At 54.8% G+C, this 23,029-nt stretch overlaps 11 protein-coding genes across 11 annotated transcripts; 4 read left to right on the top strand and 7 right to left on the bottom strand.

The window, feature by feature from the left end:
* Positions 1-121: 121 nt before the first annotated feature.
* BDW47DRAFT_131015 (Zn(II)2Cys6 transcription factor domain-containing protein) lies at positions 122-1,547 on the top strand (the record flags this gene model as incomplete). Its single annotated transcript, XM_024817225.1, has 2 exons — positions 122-286; positions 339-1,547. The coding sequence occupies 2 exons, from the start codon at positions 122-124 to the stop codon at positions 1,545-1,547; spliced, it is 1,374 nt and encodes a 457-aa protein (XP_024673142.1).
* Positions 1,548-1,741: 194 nt separating this feature from the next.
* BDW47DRAFT_103733 (uncharacterized protein) lies at positions 1,742-3,007 on the bottom strand. Its single transcript, XM_024812147.1, has one exon. It carries the CDS (start codon positions 2,677-2,679, stop codon positions 1,909-1,911), a length of 771 nt encoding a protein of 256 aa, XP_024673141.1. The 5' UTR covers positions 2,680-3,007; the 3' UTR covers positions 1,742-1,908.
* A 358-nt stretch (positions 3,008-3,365) lies between these two features.
* BDW47DRAFT_16614 (hemolysin III family protein) lies at positions 3,366-5,215 on the bottom strand. Its single transcript, XM_024818356.1, has 3 exons — positions 5,157-5,215; positions 4,807-5,034; positions 3,366-4,731 (listed from the first exon to the last, which is right to left on the bottom strand). The coding sequence occupies exons 2-3, from the start codon at positions 4,978-4,980 to the stop codon at positions 3,406-3,408; spliced, it is 1,500 nt and encodes a 499-aa protein (XP_024673140.1). The 5' UTR covers positions 4,981-5,034; positions 5,157-5,215; the 3' UTR covers positions 3,366-3,405.
* A 678-nt stretch (positions 5,216-5,893) lies between these two features.
* Positions 5,894-8,852, top strand: BDW47DRAFT_116768 (phosphatidylinositol-glycan biosynthesis class S protein-domain-containing protein; the record flags this gene model as incomplete). Its single annotated transcript, XM_024814984.1, has 4 exons — positions 5,894-6,246; positions 6,312-6,555; positions 7,040-7,297; positions 7,365-8,852. The coding sequence occupies 4 exons, from the start codon at positions 5,894-5,896 to the stop codon at positions 8,850-8,852; spliced, it is 2,343 nt and encodes a 780-aa protein (XP_024673139.1).
* Positions 8,853-9,236: 384 nt separating this feature from the next.
* BDW47DRAFT_124756 (uncharacterized protein) lies at positions 9,237-10,535 on the bottom strand (the record flags this gene model as incomplete). Its single annotated transcript, XM_024816301.1, has 1 exon — positions 9,237-10,535. One exon carries the CDS (start codon positions 10,533-10,535, stop codon positions 9,237-9,239), a length of 1,299 nt encoding a protein of 432 aa, XP_024673138.1.
* Positions 10,536-11,174: 639 nt separating this feature from the next.
* On the top strand, positions 11,175-12,516 carry sod4 (mitochondrial 37S ribosomal protein mS42). Its single transcript, XM_024818355.1, has 4 exons — positions 11,175-11,289; positions 11,353-11,533; positions 11,634-11,758; positions 11,816-12,516. Exons 1-4 carry the CDS (start codon positions 11,230-11,232, stop codon positions 12,353-12,355), a joined length of 906 nt encoding a protein of 301 aa, XP_024673137.1. The 5' UTR covers positions 11,175-11,229; the 3' UTR covers positions 12,356-12,516.
* A 45-nt stretch (positions 12,517-12,561) lies between these two features.
* Positions 12,562-13,368, bottom strand: BDW47DRAFT_103726 (ubiquinone-binding COQ10-like protein). Its single transcript, XM_024812146.1, has one exon. The coding sequence runs from the start codon at positions 13,341-13,343 to the stop codon at positions 12,576-12,578; it is 768 nt and encodes a 255-aa protein (XP_024673136.1). The 5' UTR covers positions 13,344-13,368; the 3' UTR covers positions 12,562-12,575.
* A 659-nt stretch (positions 13,369-14,027) lies between these two features.
* BDW47DRAFT_103725 (uncharacterized protein) lies at positions 14,028-14,837 on the bottom strand. The gene is made up of 3 exons (XM_024812145.1): positions 14,387-14,837; positions 14,176-14,329; positions 14,028-14,121 (listed from the first exon to the last, which is right to left on the bottom strand). The coding sequence occupies exons 1-3, from the start codon at positions 14,803-14,805 to the stop codon at positions 14,068-14,070; spliced, it is 627 nt and encodes a 208-aa protein (XP_024673135.1). The 5' UTR covers positions 14,806-14,837; the 3' UTR covers positions 14,028-14,067.
* On the bottom strand, positions 14,614-17,282 carry BDW47DRAFT_16585 (putative dynamin GTPase). Its single transcript, XM_024818354.1, has 3 exons — positions 15,359-17,282; positions 15,037-15,298; positions 14,614-14,973 (listed from the first exon to the last, which is right to left on the bottom strand). The coding sequence occupies exons 1-3, from the start codon at positions 17,240-17,242 to the stop codon at positions 14,870-14,872; spliced, it is 2,250 nt and encodes a 749-aa protein (XP_024673134.1). The 5' UTR covers positions 17,243-17,282; the 3' UTR covers positions 14,614-14,869.
* Positions 17,283-17,392: 110 nt separating this feature from the next.
* On the top strand, positions 17,393-18,050 carry BDW47DRAFT_103723 (uncharacterized protein). Its single transcript, XM_024812144.1, has one exon. It carries the CDS (start codon positions 17,732-17,734, stop codon positions 17,978-17,980), a length of 249 nt encoding a protein of 82 aa, XP_024673133.1. The 5' UTR covers positions 17,393-17,731; the 3' UTR covers positions 17,981-18,050.
* Positions 18,051-18,653: 603 nt separating this feature from the next.
* Positions 18,654-22,693, bottom strand: BDW47DRAFT_116765 (putative long-chain fatty acid transporter; the record flags this gene model as incomplete). The annotated part of the gene is made up of 5 exons (XM_024814983.1): positions 18,654-19,814; positions 19,874-20,597; positions 20,657-20,658; positions 21,419-22,124; positions 22,203-22,693. The coding sequence occupies 5 exons, from the start codon at positions 22,691-22,693 to the stop codon at positions 18,654-18,656; spliced, it is 3,084 nt and encodes a 1,027-aa protein (XP_024673132.1).
* Between the last annotated feature and the right edge of the window lie 336 nt (positions 22,694-23,029).

Raw genomic sequence — 23,029 nt, 5'->3', positions numbered from 1 at the left:
TAGCCAGCTGTTCTTCTGGGTGGGTCTTAACGATGCTACTTCTCGACACTTGAACATATCTGGATGGTCATGATAGTGTACCATCTACCACTGCGCCAGACTCATTAGAGTGAATTGCAGCATGTCGGCAGACCTCTCCCCCAGGATGAAAGGCCAGAAGAGCATCTTCCGGGTACAGTTGAGACCCCAAAACGCTGGCGATGCGTCCCAAGCAGCATACCACTCTCGTCGGGCCCATCGCAAGTCGCGGGGAGGATGTCAAAAGTGTAAACTCCGCCGGGTCAAGGTATACACCAACCCATGGAATAGTCAGTAGCCAACCCTAACAGATAAATCAGTGCGACGAGACCAAACCGCACTGTCTCCGGTGCCAGAAGCACGGCGTCGACTGCACCTACGCTCCGATCTCCAGGGGGAACGAGCTCGATGCAGTCTCAAATCTAGTCCATCCAGACCGGACAGCCTACACGCTGTCCCTCACGGACATAGCAAGCAACCTCGACTCCCTCCTCCAACTACCCCAAGCACACAGACACCACCACCTGCACGCCCTCCAGCACTTCCACTCCGCAACGGCCTCCACAATCAGCGACAAAAACTCCTTCAACCTAATGCGCACCCGCATGACCCACCTCGCATTGTCCTCCCCCACAGTAATGCACGCCGTCCTCGCAACCTCCCTCTCCCACCTCCTCCACCTAACGCCCGCCTCATCCCCAACCCGAACAACCTACACCATGCTCGAATCCCACCACTGGCAGCGCAGCATAAGCCAATACGCGCGCGAACTCTCCCACGGCGCATCCCCAAAGAACATGGACGCGCTCTTCTCCACGTGCCTCCTCCTCACCTCCCACACCTTCATGCTCGACCCTTCATCCTCCTCCAACGACCCAAGGAAAACCTCCTTCATCTACACAATAGACTCAAACCCCCACGCCCTATCCTGGCTAACAATGCAATCCGGCCTTCGCCACCTCCTCTCCCTGACTAGCAGCTACCTCCCCCAAAGCATCTGGTTCACCACATTCATGTCCACCCGCTCAGACAACGCCTTCTTCGAAGACCACCGCCCAGGCCCAATAGATCTACACCCTGACCTCGCAGCGCTCTGCAACATCGTCTCTGAAGACGACACAGAATCAAACAACCCCTACGTCTGGCCGCTGCGCATGCTCACCCCGTTGCTGGAACTAGAGCGCTCCCCGCGCTCCTTCCACCACTATTGTAATTTCATGGGCAGGCTGATGCCGGATTTTTATGAGTGTTTGGGGAGGAGGGAGGTCCCTGCGCTTGTGATTTTGGCGTGGTGGATGGCGCTTATGATGGGTGCTGCCGGGGACGTGTGGTGGTTGGGGGGGAGGTTGAGGTCTGAGTTGGGGGCTGTTTGTATGTTTTTGGAGGGGTCGAGGGATGGGAGGGTTAGGCGGTTGTTGGGGGTTCCGGCGCGGGCTTGTGGGTATGTGTTGGAGTGGGATGGTGTTGATGATGGTGATGGTGATGTGTTGGAGGTGGGTGAGGATGGTGATGGGGAGACTGGTGAGTAGATTTCTTTTTTTTTTTTTCTTTTTGTATATCTATTCTTTACGTCTTCCATGTCTTGACGATTTTACGGACTTCTTCTTTGCTCTATTTGGTATATAATTAAGAATTCATAACCCAATCTGTATGTCTATGTATTCGTATATGTAATCCTCAAGACATGATTAATATAGTTGTAGTAAATCAGCCCAAACGCCAAACCACATGCATGTAGCTATCCATATCCATCCTCATCCACATCGTAACATTCATTCCACGCATCAAGCGATCAAACAAACACCCACACCCCTCCCATGTATTAAGTATATTAGTGCAGATAGTAAGCCAAAACGTCCAAGAAAAAGGAAAGAAAAGAAAGGAAGGAGGTCAACGACTCTCCCACGAATATCTCCTCGCCATCTCCTCCACACTCCGCCGTCCCACCCCTAAGCCCCGCCTAAGGACCGGCCTCGGCGGCGTCACCTGCGCCATAGGTAACGGGGGTAGCGGCGGCACCGGCGCCGGCGGAGGTACACCCGGATAAGGCAGACTCGTCGCGGACGAGACGGACATAGACCTTGAATGGCGTCTCGACGAGGCCGTGGACGAAGACGACGGTAAAGAATTGGCAGCTGTGTTAGCCCACTGCTGGCGGTACAGACGCCACGAGGGCGACGGCGACACGCCCCGCGGGGAGTACGGCGGGGGAGGGGTCTCGCGGGTAGCGGTGGACGTGTTGCCGTAGCTGCTTGTGAAGGAGACAGCGGAGGACACGTCGGACGTGAGGTCCTCGTTATTTTTACTGGGGAAGTGCGGGGTGTAGTAGTAGTGGTGATGGTGAAAGCTGGACTTGGCGTCCGGGTCGGCGGTGTGGTGGGGGAAGGATTCCGACGATAGGGGCGGATCGCGCAGGTGGGCCTCGAGGGTCTTTTCGCGCACCTCGACTGGATGGGGCGTGTAGGCTGGTAGGGGCGTGATTGCGGCGTAGCCTGCATCGCCGGACTCGGGAATGGTCGGAGGGTCGGAGCCCACGGCCGGTCCGTGTTGCGTTGGATCTGGATCTGAATCGCGAGGATGCCGGTGTTCGTGGGGATGATCCTGGGGAGGATGATCAGTGGGGCGGCGGAAGCACCCACAGAGGAGGGAGAGGACGGTCATATTTGATGATTGGGATTTAAGGACTGTAGATGTGGAGTGTTGGTGGAGGTGTTCCTTTATATGCTATGGCCCACAAAGACAGCTGAGTCTCCAGGCTTATCTCCGGTGATCAATGACAGGACGGAGATGGTTGGTTGAGGGTCGTTGATAGACTGCGTGCATGCAGAGCCTCCTGCGCCAGACGAATCAGGGTCAGAGCATGTTGCCAGAGCTGAACTGGAGAAAAGAATGGAGGGGAAGGAGAATGAGGAGTGACAAGAAAGAAAAGCACAGCCTCGAAGGAATCCAAAGTGCTTTAAATCTAGACAGGAGGCACTGCCTGAGGCAGGCCACGTCAACCGTTCGTGTTTCCCCGCTTATTTTTCAGGCACCCCATATTCTTTCGCTCTCCTCCTCCGAGTACATCCCCCGGAATACTGATATTATTCTCAAAACATCGCTTTTATGTGCAATTAACGCTAATGATGATATATGTTCATCTCCAACGGCCCCTCCACCCCGGCAAGGGCCCAAGGTCACCGTCTATTCTATCCCCCGAAAAGTATCTACAAGAAATCAGATGATTCCCTTGGGAATCGCGCCAGATAATGACTCCATCCATGCTATGCGGCCCAGGAGAACTCCGTCTCTCTCCGCGAGAACTTGATATATGCTCGGGACAACCGGAGATCCGGTTTGAATTCGTAATCGTCGTACCATCGGGGTTTTGTCCCGTCCGGTCCCAGTTTATTTCGCCAGGTTCGGACACTCCCCTTGGGCCCGCTGGAAGGCCCCCGCGAACAGGTCTTGCATCGCAGTGTAGTGGAACAGGATCCCGCCCAGCACCGCCAGGTGCCAGATGTTGTGACTGCCACCCACGTAGTCGAACAGCCCCGGGCGCCACCGCTCCGGCACCTGGGACGCGTAAATGAGCGCCCCCGTGAAGTAGACCAGGACACTCTTGATCACGGGCGCGTAGAAATACAGGCACCACTCCAGCCCGCGCGCGTAGGTCAGCTGCGCCAGCGGAGCAAACCCGGTCAGCGCCAGGGACGCGTAAAAGGCCACCCGCACCCAGGCGAAGTCGGCGCGGTTGAAGGTCGGGTGCCACGGCAGGATCACCCCGCCCACGCCCAGCGACATGGTGAGCAGGATGTAGACCCAGCGCGACACGGGTTCGCAGTAGAAGGCCGTGTACTCGATCGTGACGATGGACGCCGCCACCAGCATCGAGATTCCTGTGTAGTCGACGCAGGCGAAGCGTTCCATCACGTTTTGGTTGGCGATGCTGTTCATGGTGTGCCAGAGGGTGCTGCAGACCAGGCACTTGCACGCAGCGAAGAAGAACACCGCCGCCACCAGGATGTCCGTCTTGGAGCTCAGGACGAAGTTGGGGTTCAGCGGGTAGAAGTAAAAGGCGATCGAGAGGACGATGAACAGGCCGACCAGATGCGACCAGATGTTGACCAGTTCGTTGGAGAAGGAGAAGACGGAGGTGACGCAGTCGACCTTGGAGGTGTGGAAGCGGTAGCCCCGCAGGATGTGCGGGTTGATGCGCCACGGATGGGGCAGATCGGCGTAGGCGATGAGTCGGCGTTCCTGGGCGAGGATGATGGCGCGGTCGACGCTTTCCCGCAGGGCGTCCTTGGCTCGGCGGGCTCGTTCCATGCCCTCGTCCATCACCTCGCGGGCATGGACCAGTTTCGAATCGACCGCCTTCCACCCGTCATCCAGCGCCCCGTAGACGCCGCGGTCGCACACCGCATGGGCGCGGGCCTCCATCTCGGACAGGCACGACTCCATCCATCGCACGCCGGCCTGTGCCTTTTGCTCGAGGGTCTCCTTGGTCGCGAGGGCGTCGTTGTACTGTTCTTCCAGCGTCTCCACCAGGATCTTGGCCCGTTTCTTTCCACTGCCCATCAACTCCCCGGAGGCGAAGGAGCAGGAATCCCGCACGGCTTCGAGGATCTCATAGCCGCTGCGAAGACTGGCGTCGATCTGCATCATGTGGGCCTTGCGAGACTGTTCGATCCATTGCATCCGTCGCTCCAACTCGGTCAAAAACAGCTCGACCTGTTAGGGGGGTTAGTGAAACCGGATTCCATGGCTTCCCCGAGGTCTTGTCGGAAAGATGGAGAATATGCTGACCTTTAAATAGATAGCATCCGCATCGTAGTCGCACGAGAGTTTCCGTGCCGTGTGGAAGGAGTGTCTTCGCCGCCGGTCTCGGAGCATGGCGGTCTCCTCGGAAGGCGTTGCCGTGGAGGCGGCGGCCTCCTCGGGATAAGATTCAACGGTCATGGATTGAGCGGAGCATGCCATGATGACAGAGAATAGTCAAGAAAAAAAAGAGAGAAAATACTAGACGGGCATATCCTAGAGATTAAGGAAACTAGGGTTAGTTGGGTGGTTCTGACATTTGGGTAGAATTAGGGCAGGAGTTGTTTTGGGAGGACTCGGGTTGTAGTGCATGGGGTATCAATCAATGTAATACATACCAAGCTGCAAGGAACCGTACTACTGAAAAGTGGAAGTGAGGAAGGATCGGATATCATAAAATGAATCAAAAGGAAGGAGAGAAAGAGACTAGGGAGACATGAATACGGAGGGAGTGGAGAGTATAAAAGAAAGAGAAAGAGAACAAGAGAAAGAGAGAAGAATGATGAATGATTCAAGAGAGTGAGCCTGAGGTAATGAATGACCGGAGTAAAGGAGAGAAAAAGCGTGAGAGAGGGGCTGATCTGATTGGCCGCTGGGAAAATGGTTGGGGTGCCTGAGAAGTGGGGAATCCCATACCCTGCCTGCAGAAGGTGGCACCAAATTCCCACTTTCCAGGCATTTTCAGGCATTTTCAGGCATTCCCGTCACAAGCGTCTTCTCCTCACTTCATGAAGGGAAAACAACCGAGGGGAAAGAAGGATTCATTTCTCACCATTTCTCTCGATCGCTCTCTCGATTCGTCCAGATCGCCCTCCACGCGCCCTCCTCCCCTTCCTCTGACCTCACTACCTTGCCTGGAATCCAGTCGCCATTGGTCCTGATCGCCCCCCCCGTCATTGCCCAGAATTCTCTCCGGTCTCCACGTCTTTGCCACCACTCTCGGCACGGGGACTAACTAACCAACGAACCAACTCAGCCTTACCGGATTGATTTGATTGATTTCAGGTCGGTCGCGGATTGTCGTTGAGGTCATACCAGCATACCAAATCACCCACTACTTCTCTCCTCGACGATCATGGCTGTCCGTGACGTCGTCGCCGACGAGTCTCTCTTGCCTGTGCTCAATACGAGCGCCGAGACGCGGGAACAGTGTCAGAAACTCCTTGCGTTGCTCGACCCGACCGTTGACTCGACTTCGAGGGATCCCAAGGAGATTGCTCTAGCCGCCTCCCGTGAGCAGAAACAGTTGTATGCGCTTCTAGCCCGACTACGCGGTCAGAATCGGGATGCTGTCTTCCACGTCCGCGAGACGAAGCAGTCGACAGCAGAAGCCCGCCAGGAAATCGATCGGTTACACCTCCAGCTACAGAATCTCTATTACGAACAGCGCCATCTCACTGGCGAAATTGCCGCCTGCGATTCCTACGAGTAGGTCTACCTCGATGGGGAAAAGACGGTCGGAAGGTTCGGATTCCGCTAACAGGCATGTCTAGTCACAAATACCGCTCCCTGCCCTTAATCCCGGTGGAAGAGTTCTTCGAGCTCTTCCCGGAACACCGGGAGTCCGACAGCCATGAACTCATGATCGCCCGGATCAACCATGAGCACGCGGAGCGCGAGAAATTGGAACAGGCGCGCCAGGAACTGCTCAAGCGCAAGCAGGCGTTGATCGCCGAGAATAACAAGCGAAAGGAGGATCTAGCGAGCCTGGATCAGGATCTGGAGCGGTTTATCGATGTAGGTTTACGGGGTGACTATGGTTTGAGGACGTTGGCTAACAATGATCTCCCAGGCGGCGAAACCGATCCAGAAAATTTTCGAAAAGGAGTATTGATCAGGATGTGATCTTGGTATGGTTTGGGATTGGCGCTTCATCATATATACCCTTTGGCATTTGTCTATAATCCGGTGTTGGCATAGATTGGGTCACTCGTACCCGGGTCGGGAACATAAACACTTTTAGGATCATGAAGTAATGAATAAATCGACAGAATATTTCTCATTAACTTGACTAATTTGTAACCGTAGCGGGTAAAATCATTTACTATCATTCGACGTGTTGGTGGTTGAATCGAGATCGCGGGATTCGTCGATCTGCGCAGCTCCAACGGACTTCCGCCTCCGTGTCCACTTGCTCCGTCCTGAGCTCCCAACTCATCTCACCCACACCACCTCCATTTCAACCACCCCGCCAGAAAAATAGCCTACGCTCTGGCTAAAGCATGCCCTGGTCATGACCAGCAAGCATGAAGACTCGGGGTCGGAGAAGACTGCCGTCGACGCCACCATGACCCCTTCCACGCCCGCCAAAGCTGCCCCGTCGCCGGAGAAGCCAGAGGCCGCCCGAACGCGCTTCAAGGTCATCGCCGCCTTCTGGGCCGTCATTATCTTCCTGGGGTTTCCGATCTGGTGGAAAACCACGTCGATCTACCGGGCGAGTCTGCCGATCGACGATATGAGCGATTGGGCTGATGGAAAGGTACGTCTCCTGTCCGCACGCGACCCCCCCTCCAGAACGTCACGCTGACCGATGCGATGGTATACAGATCTGTCGTCCTGTGTTTCCCCTGGAAATCCGATTTGAAACTCCGTCGCTGCCAGATGCAGAGGCCCAGCATCTCCTCCGAACAACGCAGCACACCCTGGACGATCTCAACGAGTTCTCTGCGCATCATCTCCGGCTAAAACTATCGGACGACCCGTCGGTGGAGGATGGACTTTCTCCCGATGAGAAGGCAGATACCGCGTTGACGGTGCGCCTGCTGCCTCGAGAGGACCTGACGGCTCCCCGGGCGGAGCTGCAATTGGATGCGGCCCAGCTGGATGTGCTCTACTCCCCCAGCCAAGTCCCGCCTCCCTCGTCTTCCAACCCTCCGCTGTCGGCGTTCATCGCGGCGGAGCTGCAGCGTCTTTTCCTGGAGGAGAAGGCGACCATCGCGCACGTCCTGTCCGATAGTGCCGTGGCCGCCCACACCAACACCAACACACCGTCGTCGTCCAACAATCAGCAGCCATCCGCGATCTTGAACTCGATCTCGCCGCAACTCGCGGAGAGCATCGCGCGGCGGCTCCGACGATCCATGAAGTATGCCGACACTTACCACCTCGCCTTCTCGCTGTTTACTCCCGGCGCCGAGCCGTCCTCTTGGGACATCCAAGCCGCCGTGCAGGAGTACATCTCCCCCGTCCTGCAGTCGTTCGCCCCGATCAGCAATTTCACCGTCGACACGCAAGTGCAGCTCTACGCGACATTCTCCCCCATGGCGCCCCGTCCCGAATACGACGAATCCCAGTCCGCATGGACGCTCAAAAAGGACGACCTAAGCGCGTTCATCAACGCCGCCGAATGGCCCCTAAGCCCCAGCATCGGCAGCGGCCCCACGATCAACTTCATCCTCTACGTCCCCGCCCCATCCCAGTCCCCCCTCCTCGTCAAAGAAAGCAGCGCAACCAGCTGGATCATCCCGCAATGGGGCGGCGTCTTCCTCCTCAACCCACCCCTCGACGCAGCCTCCCCCTCCCCCACCAACCCCCCACACCTATCCCAGGAATCGCTCCAGCCCGCGTTCCTAACCTTCTCACACCAACTTCTCACCCTCCTCGGCGCGCCCACAACCCCAACCTCCCTCCCCCTCCGCCTCCAAACCCTCATCCGCGTCCGCGCCGCCATGCTCCTCCTCTCTGCCTCATCCACAATGGGCTCCCTCGCCCGTCTGACCGAATCCCTCCCGTCGATCCCCATCCCCGCCAACGTCGCCAAGTCAGTCTCCACGACGCTGTCGCATCTCTCCCTGACGTGCACCCATCTCCGCCACGGCAGATTCCACGCCGCGCTGGCGAGCGCCCGCGTCGCTGAGGCGGAAGCCGAACGCAGCTTCTTTGAGAAGAGCATGGTCGGTCAGGTTTACTTTCCTGATGAGCATAAGGTCGCTGTCTACCTGCCTCTGCTGGGTCCTGTTGGTGTGCCTCTGCTCGTGGGGCTGCTGAAGGAGGTGAAGCGGTTTGTGGCGAGTCGGAAGGCTAAAAAGGCATAGTCTTAGTTGCTTATATATTCTTCACCTCGATGCTATTACCTGCAGTATTTACTCTACTATGTGCAGTATATCACAACTATAAACGTAATATAACCTTCCCAACCCAATAAAGCAATGACGGAACCCATACACGCAACCCTTCAATTAAGATATATGACTGCATCGTCTATACTCTAGCCAATCTAACAAACAAACAAGTGAACCCAAACCATATATACAACTCCCAAACCAACCAAGCAAAATCAAGAAACTGAAATAAACAACACAATTACGCCAGGATATCACAACATTCTGGTCCGAAATAACAACACCAGCACAGCTGGCTGTCTTATATACTTCCTCAACCCACCACGCCTACCTCTCGAGACAGAGGGTCAGCTCGGCTCATCTCCTAACAGCCCTCCCAGCCCTACCACCACCACCACTGCCACTACCACTACCACCGCTACCACCACTATCCCCCCCCGGCGGCGTCTGAACCCGATAACAAGGATCCCCCCGACCATCCTTGAACCCCACCCGATCAATCATATCTGAAAACGTCGTATTCGGCCGCACATCCGGATACGGGCTCGGTTTGAGGACATTCGTCCCAGCGAACACGCCAGGCGGCGTATAAACCTTGATACTCTCCGTGCTGGGACGCCGAGCCACCACCACGCGCTGGGGCGTCACCGGCACCGGCACGGGCACCGGAGGGGCGTCGGGCTCAGAGACGGTTATTTTGGGGGTCGTGCCGAAGAGGGATTTCACGCGGGAGCGGCTTCTTTGGAGCATTGAGCGGGCGCCTTCGGAGTTTCGCCTCGCTGGTCGATGGAGGAGGAAGTCCGTGCGGTAGGAGGTCTCGTCTGAGGGGATGGGGGGCGATATGCCGAGGAGGGTACCGCTTGAGGAGCGCTGCGTGTGCTGGGCGATCTTGTCGCCTGGGGGCAGGTGCTTTTCTTGGTACTTGCGGATGCCGAAGAGGGCGAGGAGGGTGGCGATTGCGCCGAAGATGGCACCGGGGAAGAAGCCTGCGGCTACGGCTTGGCTGGGGTAGGAGGGGCAGGCGGCTGTCAGTTGGGAGGCGGTTTGGGCGGCTGTGGGGTTGGAGGGGGATGTTGCTGATGGGGAGGGGGGGTCTGCTGTGGCGGTTGGGTCCATGATTGGGACTGTGTGTGATGAGTCTGTTGTTGTGGTTTGGGTGTTTGTGTTGGTGGATGTGGAGGTTGTGGTTTCGGATGCGGTGTTGGTGTTGGTCTTGCTTGAGGAGGACTGGGTCTTGTCCATAATGCAGACGTTGTCCTTTTGACAGGTGTATCCGAATGGACAGCAGAAGTCTCCGCATTTGGGGAGGCGGTCGTCGGTCCGGGTGGTTTTGATGGGACTTTGGGGATGTTCTTTTGCGTCTTGACGTTGCGCGTCACAGCCTATGGGCTGTATGAACTCGCAGTTTTCTCCCTTTGGGCAGCAGATTGCTGAACTCCCGTCGTCCAGGCTGATGCAGGTTGATGAAGACGGGCAGCAGAAGGAGCTGGGGAGGCCGGCGTTGGAGCAACTTGTATAGTTTTTTGGGCAGGTCTCTGCTTCTCGTGCTAGGAGATGGCCTGTGGGACTGGAGGAGGCTGTGCTTGAGAGGATGGCCAGGAGAAGGTATACTGAGGATGTTGCCCTCCAGGCATTCGGAGAGCTTAACCGCACCATGTTGTGTGTCAATTCCTGGTGGTATATATCCGTAATTTATAGGAGAGTAGAAGCTCAAGATAAGTGTAGAGGATTTAGAAAGATCTAATAACACGCTCAAAGCAGACAAAAGATGATCACAATGAGACTCCAACAATGCTAGTTAACAAAGCCCGACACGCTGTACAAAGACAGGGAAATAACTTCCTGCTGTTGAAACAAAGAAGATGCCTGGAGCTAGCCGCCTGATACCCAAAATAAGTCGACTGCGTCATGGATGCAAGCATCCAGAGAAAAGCATTGCACGCGCCGGGGCCTAGCATCTGGAAGATGGAAATGGAGAGACATTGTGCCTGATAGAGGGTCGAGATAGGCGCTGAAAGTCAATCCTGACAATCCATTGGGCCACAGTAAGCCATCCAGCATTTATCCGCGCCGAGTTCTAAATTCAGCTGAAGAAAGCGTCAAGACAAAAGACTGGGAAAAGACTAAGAAGAAATGAGGTTATTCGGCGGCAAGCGAAACACAGAGTAGATCGTCGCCCGCTGATTGGCCGTCCTTGACGCTGGCTTACCTCAGCCACGCTAAGCCCGATGGGGAACTGGACGAGGAACGGAACTGACTGAGGAATAATTCTTGCGGATTCATGTCTTGCTCCGTCTGAGTTCTGTTGACGCCCTCATTCCTCCTCCCCCTCCCCCCAATCCCTGTCATCATGCTGCAAAGACTCCTCCGGCCGCAGAGCTCACTGCGTGGGGCCTCCTCCCTCTTTCAGGTGAGTCGTCCTTCTTCCCCAATGCCTTGTCGAGGCTTCGTTCGCTGACCGTTTGCGCCGTAGAAACCCGTCTCCGCTCTGCCCCAGCGCCAAATTCGAGGAATCCACCGTGTGCCCCAATTAACTCACGACGCCTCCTTCAAGAAGAATGGAATCCCGCAACTGCTTTCCCCCGAATCGGTGGACTTCGCGTGGACCCAATACCAGACGCTTCTGATCGACAAGTTGAACCTTTTGACGCAGGGTACGACCACCCCGAACACGTGTGGACTGCCCTCGGCGTGGGCAATGAATGGCCTCGAGAGGGTGTCGTGGGATTGAAATACTGACGTTGGCCTATACAGACACCATTGACGCCAATGTGCCACCTGGAGAACTGCTGGTCAAGTACTCCCGGCGCCCGGAAATGGCGTCCGTGTTCAACTACGCCTCGATGGCCCACAACAACCACTTCTTCTTCAACTGCCTCGTACGTAACATACGACACTGCGGGAAGTGCTTCTTACTAACTGTGTTTCGCCAATAGTCCCCCGCTCCCACGCAGATCCCCGACAAGTTCGCCAAAGACATCATCGACACGTGCTCCTCGGTCGAATCGCTCAAGCTCGACTTCCTGGCCACCGCCAACGCCATGTTCGGCCCTGGCTTCGTGTGGTTGGCCAAGAACCTCGAGCGCGAAGGTCTGATGCACATCTTCTGCACCTACAACGCCGGCTCGCCCTACCCGGCGGCGCACTCGCGGCGGCAGCCGGTCGACATGTCGACCCACAGCCCCGACGCGCCCCTGGGCAACCAGTACGCCGGCGCGATGGGCGCCCACTCGGCCAACGCCACGAACCAGAAGGCCATGGCCCCCGGCGCCATCGACGTGCAGCCCATCCTCTGCGTCAACACGTGGGAGCACGTCTGGATGATGGACTACGGCATCGCCGGTAAGGCCGAGTACCTCGAGCGCTGGTGGGACCGGATCAACTGGGAGGCGGTGTTTGCCAACTACACGGCGGTCAGCTCGGTTAAGGCGGCGCCTGGAGGGAACTGGAACCGCAACCTGAACAGCATGGTCTGAGCGGGTTTTGGGTTTACAAGTGTTTAATTTCCCTCACGTCTGGATAATTGTATTATATTACATGGTTTTTGGTCAGGATTTCTTTTCCTCTTTCTCTTTCTATATCTAGTCTACTGTACAGCGATGGGTAGAACAACGAAAAAATATCAACAGAACAGAACTCCCAAGTCTTCCCCAGTACTCTACAAACCGAAGGCAAACAAGAAGAAGAATAAACCGTCTAAGCTTCACCCTCCAACTGTCTAATCCTCCCCTCAAAAGCAGCAATCATAGCCCCGGCCATCTGCCCCTCAACAGCGCCCATAACCGCCGCATGGAACTGATTCCGAAACTCAAACCGAATCTCCAACTGCACCCTCGTCTGGGGCCGTCCACCGGGCCCCGTCTCCTCCAACGGCAGTAACTCCCACCGGGTACTCAAGTACTCAAAGATCCCCTCATTCGCACCGGGGAAAACACTGCTGAGACTGTTCTGGCTCTGACCGTCCTTCGAGTCCACCCCAAAGCGCGCCCCGCTCCGCGCTTCAACCGTCCAGTTCGCGCGGTCGCAGTCGACCTGCGAGGTGAACGTTTCCGAGAGGGGCCCGTAACCGACGGTGAGGAAGGCGCGCGAGGGGAGACCGGTGGCTGGGTCGCGCGCTGTGACGGTTGAGGCTGTTAGGAAGGGGAGGAATTCGGAGTAGGATTCGACGGAGGAGATGACTGTGAAGAGGGGGGTGGGGGCGTAGGGGAGGATGCGGATTGCGGTTAGGGTGCGGTGTCTGTCGCTGTTGTTGTTTCCGCCATTGTTGCTGCTGTTGTTGTTGTTTGGGAGGAGGGAGGCGAGGGAGGAGAGGTTGAAGGGGCGGGTTGTTTGTTGGTTGAGGTGTGGTGTTGATGTTGGTGATAGCGACGATGTTCGTGGGAGAGAGATGAAGGGTGGGTTATGAGGACGGAGAAGACGCTGCGTTGCGCGACTGAGCTGTCGCGGCCGGAAGGGAACCTTCATCTTGAGGGGTGAGAGAGGAGGTGGGGTTGATTGACTGATGGTGTTCTGTTCAAGATGCTATACAGTCCAAGTATCCTCGGCTTGTCTTTTTTTTCCCGTTCGATCCTAATCGGGATCGGCGCCGTCTTTTTCGGGACGTGCCAAGATCGGGGTAGTATATAACCTATATGTCACCTTCCACAACTAAACCATGGCATTTTTATATTCTATTCGCTATCATATAGTTGATTTAAATATTTCTCTAGTGAGTATCTGCCTGTTCTATCTTTGAAATTTCTAACCTCAAAGACGCTGCTCGACTGTCCGTGTACTTTGTCATGGCCGCACCAGTCAAGGTTGGTAGGAGTATTGAGCATCCCTCGATCAGACGCAAGTCAGCAAATTTCTCAATATCGATACTTGGGCTAGAGAGGTTGCGCGAGCTCGTCCAGGGGACTCGTAGATTTAAAACTCCGAGCAAGTCTTCTCCATCACGATCTAACAAGGACCAAGCTATTTATATCACCAGCAGGATCTCTATCGGGGTAAAGCTGCCTATCGTTCTAAGAACCAAAACCTGGGTTTATTCTCAATTTGATCCGATAGACCATGATAGACTACGGGTGCAGATATATAAGTCACGTTGCGCGGCTTCTGTCAAACCCCACCACCATATCTCGAAGCTATATATACTTCATAAAATTATTATAAGCACGGACACAACCGAGACGGTTCAATTCTACCACTATGATACTGTAGCAAACCTATGGCCGGTCTGGTAGTCTACAAGTCGAATTTCCTAATCAAGTCTTAGTGACCGAGCGCCTTTTCTTTCCCCTCATGAGACACGCACCTCAAAAGAAAACTTCGAGTAGGGCTGCATTGAACAGATATTCTGGTAGTAACGAGTGGAGTCTGACTGTCCAACTTTTTCCGTGAGAGGCCGATATCTCCATTCACTCGACCCGGTACATTGTCTTAGAGACGGAGTAAACACAGCCGACGTCCTGTGTTCTTGTTTCAGTCGCCACAACATCTTCGATTAAGGGTCTATACTCTCTTACGACCTAGTTCCCGACGTGCTGGAAGGCCTCGCGAAAAGTCCGCTGCCAGATCTACTGCCGAAACCGCCAAACGAAGAAGGTCCGGTGCTCTTGCTGTCTCCAGGCGGATGCGGGAACAGGGGTTGTCCAGTCCTAGGGGTCCCTTCCCCTGCGCTGCCCAGCCCGAAGCCCGAAGACCCTGAGCTTCCGAAAGATGATAACGTCCTACTAGATGAGGTCGCAGAGCTCAGACTTCCATTAGTGACGTTGGACTGTCCGCCACCACTAGTATCGTTTGCGGTGTGCCATGTCCCAGAATTTCCCCAGCCCGGTTGGCCGAATAGGGCGGTAGTGTTGCTGCCTTTCCCTTCTGCGCCGGAAACACGGGGGGGGGACTTGTCAACTCTACTATCCTTTGCACCGGAGGAATGAGGGTGCATGATGCTCGACGGTTCGGGGGTGCCATTAGTGGCTGAGTCAAGCAGATCAGTCAGACTTCTGCATTCAACCATGTCGGGCGCGCTTACATGGATGATTGTTTTCTTCGTGGGCCATTGAAAATGTGAACTCAGGCTTGGAAGCGGGTGGGGAGTTTGGAGGTCGCGATGCTATCCAGGAAACAGGTTAGGGGTAAATTTTTGACGATGAAATTACTGGAGCGAGGTTCTTACGAAACGCAGGAGGCCGCGACATTGACCGGGGCTCAGTCCCCAATACGCTGAAAGTCTGCAGCCCAGCCTGTAGCTTGCCTAACTCGTCCGTCAGACGACATCGGTCTTCACGGACAAACGGTGGCTCGGCCGCGAGGTCTTCCAGCTGATTTTCATCCATCATATTCACCGTCTGATTGGTGAAGATCCGCTCCAACGGGACAAGAAGACAGTTTTCGACAGCTAACGTTGCAATGTTGTCCACAAACGTGATGATCGCAGTCTACCATCTCATTAGTATTCTCAGTTGGGATAGGACCCTACTGGACAACCAGTCACTCACATCATAGTATGCTTGCATCTGATCGATGATATCCGCCGCTGCAAATTGATCTCTGGAGAGATCCATGGTAGAAAAAGCACGCGTGAGATCATGGATGGTGAGCTTGTCGTCGCCCGTCTTCAGATTCAGACCGAGACCACTTTTCAGCGAGGAAAGTTGACGCTTCGCGCGAGATCTCTGTATTCTAGCGAGAAAGCTTGGACCGACGGGGAGCGGATGACCTCGCTTTGTATGGGAGGTGAGTTCATTGAGCTTCTCCATCAAATGAGCTTTCATTTTTTCCAACTCAGGCGAAAAATGGGTTCCGTAAAGTAGCGAATGGGTGTGTTCGTCGGTCAGATGTTGGAGGATCAACCCCACGAAGTACCTCACCGACTCCCAGCATTGCAGGAGATGTTGGCGTGCGAGCATCTCCCAAGGCTGCGACTGATCACGAAACAGGCTTCCCACCAGGAGATGGTTAGCACTCCCAGGCATTTCAATCCCTCGGTCCTTTTTGGCCTGATCGCTGACTTCTGATTCCATCTTTGTTCGGGAAATCTTGATTGGTGTCCAACCTTCCATGTAGGGCTGTGAGAGGACTTTGCTATCAGCAGTCGGCGCGTCGTGCGTGGTTCCCACGATACATCGGCGATGTCCACGCATTTCCATGGCTTCGGCAAAGCACTCGTTCAACTCTCGAACGATAGCACGGAGACGCCGGAAGTCTTGGGAGTTGTTCGGGTCATTCCCCAGGCCGTTGAACCCCCCGAAGAAATCACCTGCATACCCGCCGTTGAGAGCCTGGCCAACAATTCGCTCGAAACTACTGCAGATCGCCAGGAGGTACCCCCGTTGCTCTTGTGCGCTGCTTCTTGCAGGTCCCAGTCGCTCCAAGTGTTTCTGTCGCACCTCGATCTGTCGCTGGATGTCTGCAATCAAGCCGGGCAAATTCCGCCGCACATGCTTCAGGAGGACGTTACTCAGACGACGTCGGAGGCTATCCACGCCCACAAACTCGCGGGACAAACTGGCCCAGCGTCCCTGGTTGAAGAAGGTCCTTTCCTGCTCGTCTCGTACATCGTGCGATGCCATTCTGTCCTCGTACGAACGGTTCTTCAAAGCGTGCCACCCCAGGTTCAAAGGGACCTTCTCGTTGCGAACGTATCGGATGTAGTTCTCTTCCTCTTCTGAGTCCCTCTCGAGACGGTCGGGCTGCGTGATGATCCCCATGGTCCGCTCACGCTTCGGGTCAAACTGCTTGGCTATGTTCAACACATTCTGTAAATGGTAGTCGACCTTTGCGCTGATGACCGCGAGAATGATGCTTCTGTTATTTTCCATGTACCGTTCGGTCAACTCACGCACGATCCTGATCCCCTCGGCGCCTTGTTCTTCGCTCTCCGAAATATACAACCCAGGAAGGTCCACCAGCGTCAGCTCCGGTTTATCAGGCCCGGAGATCTCGACCTTTAAAACGTCGTCACTGAAACCATGCATGCTGTCCGTGATGCCCATCCGCGTCTTCGCCTGTTCTATAAGATCCGGCAAGTCACCCGTGTTCGAGAACGAGTCCGGCGTGAAATCGCGAATCCTCTGCCGCTCTTCTGCGTCCGTCCTCGAGGCTCCGGGTTCGATCAACACTTTCAACCTGACCGTTGAGCTCCTGCGAAGAACAACCTCCGTGGCGAACCGCGTGCACACATTGCTCTTGGTTGGGAAGCTCACGCGCGACACAGCTTCGAGAACAGAGGACTTTCCTGAACTCTGGGCTCCGACGACGACCAGCTGGGGTAGTTCCACGAGCCCCCCTACCCCAATCGTACGCAGCTCGTCGATCTTGTCCAGAAGCCGGGACTGTTCAGACTGAAGCTGGTTTATCGCTTGGGTCTCGTCTGCTTGCATTGTTGCTGATACTGGATGCTATACAAAAATAGAGTAGAATCGGGAATAGAGAGGCAAATCCAAAATAAAATAAGTCATAGGATGAGACTTCGGATCTATGCCGAGGGGCATGAGGACTCTAATATCTATCTATATTGGCTGATTGCCGATCCCGACGGTGCCATTCATGACTGCGCCGTAGTCTGCATCGCTAGTCCGAGCGCGTAATCGATACCCCCAAGGCAAAGAATCATTGGAAGATGCATGACACTCCGGGTTTATTTGGCGCATGAAGGGAGAGAAATTGGGGGCCATTCGAACCTCATTTGCCCGGTCAATATACAACCCCTGTATCACAATCCAGCATTGTGCCTATTGTTGTCAGTCAACCGCCAAGCTCATGATGGTGTGTGAGTGCATGGTGGTGTGTGAGTGTGTGTGGTACTTGATCAACACATAGCCACAGCCACGCACTTCCCTGGGATGCGCATCCCCTCTTTTCCCTGACTCATGTCAAGTGTTTTGACCTATTTTAGTGTTCTGAGACTGGCTATTCTGCTAGAGGGAGTGACCCGAAGTACTATCCAGCGCGGGCGGCGGGGCTTCTGTTTCAAAGATGCGCTCGGTTGGGACACACTCTGTATCAGTAGCCAGATTACTTCGCCTCATTTGCATTGCAAACATTGGTGCTTCCGCATACTGGTCGCTTTCCACCAGCAAAATCGAGCTGTAGAGATAGGTATATTACCATATGTTTGAGGCTGAGGTGTGACCAGCTGTAGGATAATCGATTGTGTGGGGTAGTGCCGATGGAGAGGGTCAAATGATGATGAGTTTCGATGAGTTCTTGAAGTTATAGGAGGTTGCAAATTATGTGAAGGATCAAGATACAAGCTGGGTGGGAAAACTCTCCAGGTCAGCTGACATGTTAGCTGGTTGCCTTCACTCTTTCCACACATGTGTTTATGGTTCGGAGGAATCCATTGTGTGCCTAAACATCGTCATAATAGTTTCATGCTTGAGTTGCACTATGCAGGCCATGACATCAATTAGTATGCCTGTACTACAGGCCTGATCCATGATACAACTTCAGACCATGGGTTTTACGTAGCCCTGTCAAAAAGGCTATGTAGCTAGTGAGAGGAAATGTTTGTGTACTATCTAGTGCGAGTCTTGTAATATCGCGTCGTACCACTCACGACACTCTGAGCCTTCTCAGGCAATAAATACATCAATCAATAAACATCAGACAGTGAGACGGGTCGTAGGTAGGGTATCAAAGACGGTCAGTGACCGGGCACGTGTCACGACGGAGACGGGGCCATATATACACGCTCATGTATAGATATTTATGTATCCAGCAACTCAGGCGATGGACAGTTGGTCGACACATGAGCGACTTGAAGGAGCACGACCAACAGAAGTTAATCCATTACAGCTTAACCTGACCGCCCTGTAGGCTCTTCCACCCTTGTTGCTCAAACGGCACGTACTTGTTGCCCTGCAGCCAGTAGAGCTTGTCCGAGGACTTGACCAGCGACGGGTCCACGCCTTCGGAGCGCAGAACGTGCTTCTGCTGCTTGTTGTTGCCTGTGGACTGCATCTCGGGCGCGAGACGCAGGAAAAGCGGGACGGCGTACCGGGGAAGGTGCTGCAGCACGTGTGCGGCTAGGCTGTCGAGGAGACCCGGCTCAGGAGTCAATAGAACAGACGGGTTGTCCGCTTGTATCTGCTGCTTGAGGATGATGGCGGCGCAGCCGGCGCGACCGTCGTGGTTGGGCAACTGCACGCCGTAGACGTTGGCTTCGTGGATCCCCGGGTGCGAGCCCAGGACCTCGGCCACTTCGCTGGTGGACACGTTCTCGCTCTTCCAGCGGAAGGTGTCGCCCAGCCGGTCGGAGAAGTACCACCGGCCTTCCTGGTCCCAGCGGACCATATCCCCCGTCCGGAAGTAGGCATCGCCCTTGCGGATGAGGTCGCGGATGATTTTGCTCTCCGTCGCCGAGGAGTTTTTGAAGTACCCCTGGAAGGTATCCGTAGGGTCGTTGGGATCAATGGCATACAGCAGCTCGCCTGGGTCGCCACGCGGTACTTTCCGACCGAGGCCAGTCTTGGGATCGCGCCACGGCTCCTGCTTTTCATGGTCGACTTCAACAATGGCGATGCCCCCACCCATGATCATCTGGCTGAGAGCACCGTTGCGGCCGATCGCTCCGGCGGTGAAATCGTTGGACGACAGGTTCCAGGAGCCCGAGGTACCCTCGGTGGCCGCGTAGAATTCGGCGATGCTCTCAACATCGAAGCGCTTCTTGAACTGATTCCAGATGTCCGGTCGCAGACCGTTTCCGAACACCAACCGGATATTGTGTTTCTTGTCGAGGTCCTCTCCCGTTGCAGCGTCGATCTCCGGCGGGACCGCCAGCAGGTATCGCAGAGTTTCACCCACGTATTGGACGATCGTCGCGTCGTTTTCACGCGCCTCGCGCCAGAAGTTCCGGGCAGAGAATTTGCGACCGATCACCAGCGTGTTTCCGTTCATCAAAGAAGTGATGAATCCAAGGATGGAGGCGGACGAGTGGTAGAGAGGCATGCACTGCTTTCTGTTAGTACGACATGACGACCACGGTGGCAGTGCCATGGAGACCAACATACCGTAAAGAAGCGGTCCTGACGAGTGAGACCCAGGAATTTGCCGACGAACACACTGCCCACCCAACACTTCCGCCAGCTAACAATGGCTGGTTTGGGAAGACCAGTAGTGCCACTGGTATAAATCAGGAGAGCCATGTCGCGAAGGACCGAACCACTGCGCACTTTATCATCGAGGCGGGTGGCTTCCAACTGCATCACTTGAGCCTCCACGTCGGGCGTGAAGAAGACCACCTGAACCGCGCCTCCGTCGTCCCGGAAGGTAGGCGACTGAAACGTCGCCATCTGATCCGCTGGGAAGTTCTCGCTCAGCTCCTCGTCCACAATTAGCAGACGAGCCGTGGACGTGCGGATAGAGTGCGTCAACGGCTTCCCAGACAGGTTATAGTTGATGAAAGCGGGCACGGCGCCAATGCTCCACAGAGCGAGAGTCATGAAAATGAACGTCGAGGAGTTCATGAAATCGATCGCGACGATCTCCTTGGGTTTGACCCCGTGCACCTCCTTAAACCATGTGCCATATTTCAGCGTCGTAACGTAGGCCTCGTTGAAGGTCCAAGTGCGACCGTTGTAGACGATGAACGGTCGGTCCTTGGTGTCGGCGGCGAGCGCATGTTTCTCGAGGATATAGAAGAGATTCAAGGCATCGCGGTGGGCGGCCATACGCGACGTGAAAGCCGTTTTAACCAAGCCACCAATCAGTTTCACATCGTAAAATAGCGAGTACCTGGCGTTCAGGTACGCTAATAGAGCGGCGGCGGTCGGCGCGGCGAGGGAGAGAGGGACATCTGGATAGGTGGCAAATCAGCAAAACCGCCTTCAATCTCTTCCATGATTTTCCTCGTCGAATTATTTATCGAACTTCCACCAGAGGCTCCTCAAAAGCATTAGCGCTCTTTTATCACGTACCAGGTAAGGGGATCGGCGACATCCTGCAAACCAAATGGGGTTACAGATAAACAAAGATAGGCGTGTAAAAAAAGGAGGTATGAGGAAGAGGATGGTTATATATTTACAATACCAAGTCGCGAACGGGGGAAACTCCAAAGAGGACAGGGATTAAAGGGGACGAGAAAGGCGACGGCGCCATCAAAGAGGAGAAAGAGGGGACGGGAGGGAAGAGGGAAAGGTGGAATGGAGGTGAATATGAGACCATCCGTTGCCTCGGCACATGATGGGTCCGGCACGTTCGGAAACGGTAGCTCGGCACCCAGTTGAATTGTGGGTTGCCTCCACTCACTGGTTGAGAGGTGGCTAGTGCCTGGCGGGGCACCAAGGATCGCTACTGTATATCGACCGCATTTTAAGTCGCCGTGCGAAGATATACAGGCTGAAGAGAATATATTTGGAGGTCAACCTCACGCTCACCGGGGGTAATCTCCTTGCTCACGCGTATTCCCGATCGGCGGTGGGAACTCCACGGGGCCGCATTGTGAATCCGGGGAATTTGTCCTTGGCATCACATGCGCTATGGAATCCGCATACCTCCTCATTCGCCGTGATTCAGCCACTCAATCTCAATCAGATGCCTTATTTCTTCTTGATCACTGGGACATCCTCATAGCCCTCGTCCATGAATGATCGCAAGGCCTCGAGCCCCTGTTCCAACACGGATGTTTCCTGTACAAATCCTATGCGCACATAGCCCCGGAAGTCTTCTCCCTCCCCAAAACACAGGCTGCCCGGGACAAAGAGCACCCCAGCCTGTTGAAAGACGCTCTCGCAAAATGCCACATCGTCTACCGGCTTCCCCATCTTATTGAACCGGATAAAGGCGGTTGTCCCCGCGCGGGGTTTCACCCACTCACACGCCCATCGGTGAGACTCGATGAATCGATCCAAGATGGCCAAGTTCGTCTTCGCGAGAGCCAGGTTCCGGCTCAGAAGGCCGTGAATGCAACCCGGGGATAAGGCGTAACTCGCAATGGAATCGTCCACTTGGCTCACAGAGATTGTGGTGTAATGTCGGGCAGAGGCGCACTTCTCAATAAGGGCCCGGTCGCGCGAGGCAATCCATCCCACACGGATTCCCGCCAAGCTGTAGGCTTTGGACACTGATCCGGTTACGACCGTATGCTCATAACCGAGTGAGAGGAGGGATGATGGGAAATCTGGATCCGCGGGGCCGATCGAGTGAAACACTGGTCGATAAACTTCGTCCGCGAAGACGGTGATGGATGCATCCTGAGCGATCTCCACGATTTTCTTGAGAGTGGGTTGAGGGATAATAGCCCCAGTAGGATTCTGGGGGTTGCTATTTTGAGAATCCAGCCGGCGTCAGTCATCTTTTCACGGGCACAGTATGGCAGCAAATATACAAGGGGAGAAATACTTGAGGATGATCAGCTTAGTATTGGGCCTGATGAGCTCCTTTAGCTCGTTGGTATCCAGCGCCCATCCGTCGGCCTCCTTTGATTTCCACAGACTGACTTCCGCCCCGAGCGATTCGGGGACCGAGTAGAGCTGTTGGTATGTGGGGTAATGACAAATGACGTGGTCCCCCGGTCCCACCAGCGAATACAGGAGCAGGAAGTTCGCCTGGATTGCGCCCGCGGTAATGAGGACATTGTCAGATGGCAATGGTGAAGGCGTTTTAGCCGAGTATAAATTGGCCAAGGTGCCCCGTAAGCGCTCTGACCCCCGAATCGGACCGTACGTGAGCTTCGTTGACAAGTCCAACGGAGTAGAGGATTTGTCTTCGCTGTGGTTCTGCAAATAATCCACTGAGACGGAAGCACAACAGGTCTCTGCGATATTGTATTTGGCGGTTTCCTCATGTGTGTCCATCCACTTGAAGAATGGGAAGAGTCTTGCAGTCAGCATGTGAAAGAACAAATTCCGATCCGGTATGCCATCCAGATAGTAGTAGTGCGGGGAAGGTATAAAGAGAGAATCAAGGGAGTAAGCATACCTGCTCTACGGCAAATTCCTTGATTTGAACCATGGTGATAGTCTGTGGTTTAACCGACTCTGAGAAGTCTCTATATACAGCGGTTTGGAAGCGTTGAATTTTGGTGACCTGTTCGATCGCGATGGTGGGGAATTTCGTACTCCATTTTGCTGCGCCGAACAATCTGGAATCTCTATCGGTCACGTGACTGAATGTCCGATAAGGCCATGGGAGTTACTGTCTCCAAGAAGGGACTGATCAGCAGGTGA

The sequence above is a fragment of the Aspergillus candidus genome (assembly GCF_002847045.1).
Source record: "Aspergillus candidus strain CBS 102.13 unplaced genomic scaffold BDW47scaffold_15, whole genome shotgun sequence".
NCBI lineage: Eukaryota > Fungi > Ascomycota > Eurotiomycetes > Eurotiales > Aspergillaceae > Aspergillus > Aspergillus candidus.
This window is presented reverse-complemented; position numbering and strand designations above follow the sequence as displayed.

Bases quoted from the DNA above. Each gene is read 5' to 3' on its own strand.
- BDW47DRAFT_103733 (XM_024812147.1), bottom strand. From the start codon at position 2,679: ATGACCGTCCTCTCCCTCCTCTGTGGGTGCTTCCGCCGCCCCACTGAT.
- BDW47DRAFT_16614 (XM_024818356.1), bottom strand. From the start codon at position 4,980: ATGGCATGCTCCGCTCAATCCATGACCGTTGAATCTTATCCCGAGGAG. The intron at 4,732-4,806 runs GTCAGCATATTC...CCCCCCTAACAG, and splicing joins CGGATGCTATCTATTTAAAG to GTCGAGCTGTTTTTGACCGA.
- sod4 (XM_024818355.1), top strand. From the start codon at position 11,230: ATGCTGCAAAGACTCCTCCGGCCGCAGAGCTCACTGCGTGGGGCCTCC. The intron at 11,290-11,352 runs GTGAGTCGTCCT...TTTGCGCCGTAG, and splicing joins GGGCCTCCTCCCTCTTTCAG to AAACCCGTCTCCGCTCTGCC. The intron at 11,534-11,633 runs GTACGACCACCC...TGGCCTATACAG, and splicing joins GTTGAACCTTTTGACGCAGG to ACACCATTGACGCCAATGTG.
- BDW47DRAFT_103726 (XM_024812146.1), bottom strand. From the start codon at position 13,343: ATGAAGGTTCCCTTCCGGCCGCGACAGCTCAGTCGCGCAACGCAGCGT.
- BDW47DRAFT_103725 (XM_024812145.1), bottom strand. From the start codon at position 14,805: ATGCACCCTCATTCCTCCGGTGCAAAGGATAGTAGAGTTGACAAGTCC. The intron at 14,330-14,386 runs GTAAGAGAGTAT...ACAAGAACACAG, and splicing joins AGCACGTCGGGAACTAGGTC to GACGTCGGCTGTGTTTACTC. The intron at 14,122-14,175 runs GTGCGTGTCTCA...AGACTTGATTAG, and splicing joins ACTCGAAGTTTTCTTTTGAG to GAAATTCGACTTGTAGACTA.
- BDW47DRAFT_16585 (XM_024818354.1), bottom strand. From the start codon at position 17,242: ATGCAAGCAGACGAGACCCAAGCGATAAACCAGCTTCAGTCTGAACAG. The intron at 15,299-15,358 runs GTGAGTGACTGG...ATGAGATGGTAG, and splicing joins AGATGCAAGCATACTATGAT to ACTGCGATCATCACGTTTGT. The intron at 14,974-15,036 runs GTAAGAACCTCG...TTTCCTGGATAG, and splicing joins GTCGCGGCCTCCTGCGTTTC to CATCGCGACCTCCAAACTCC.
- BDW47DRAFT_103723 (XM_024812144.1), top strand. From the start codon at position 17,732: ATGTCAAGTGTTTTGACCTATTTTAGTGTTCTGAGACTGGCTATTCTG.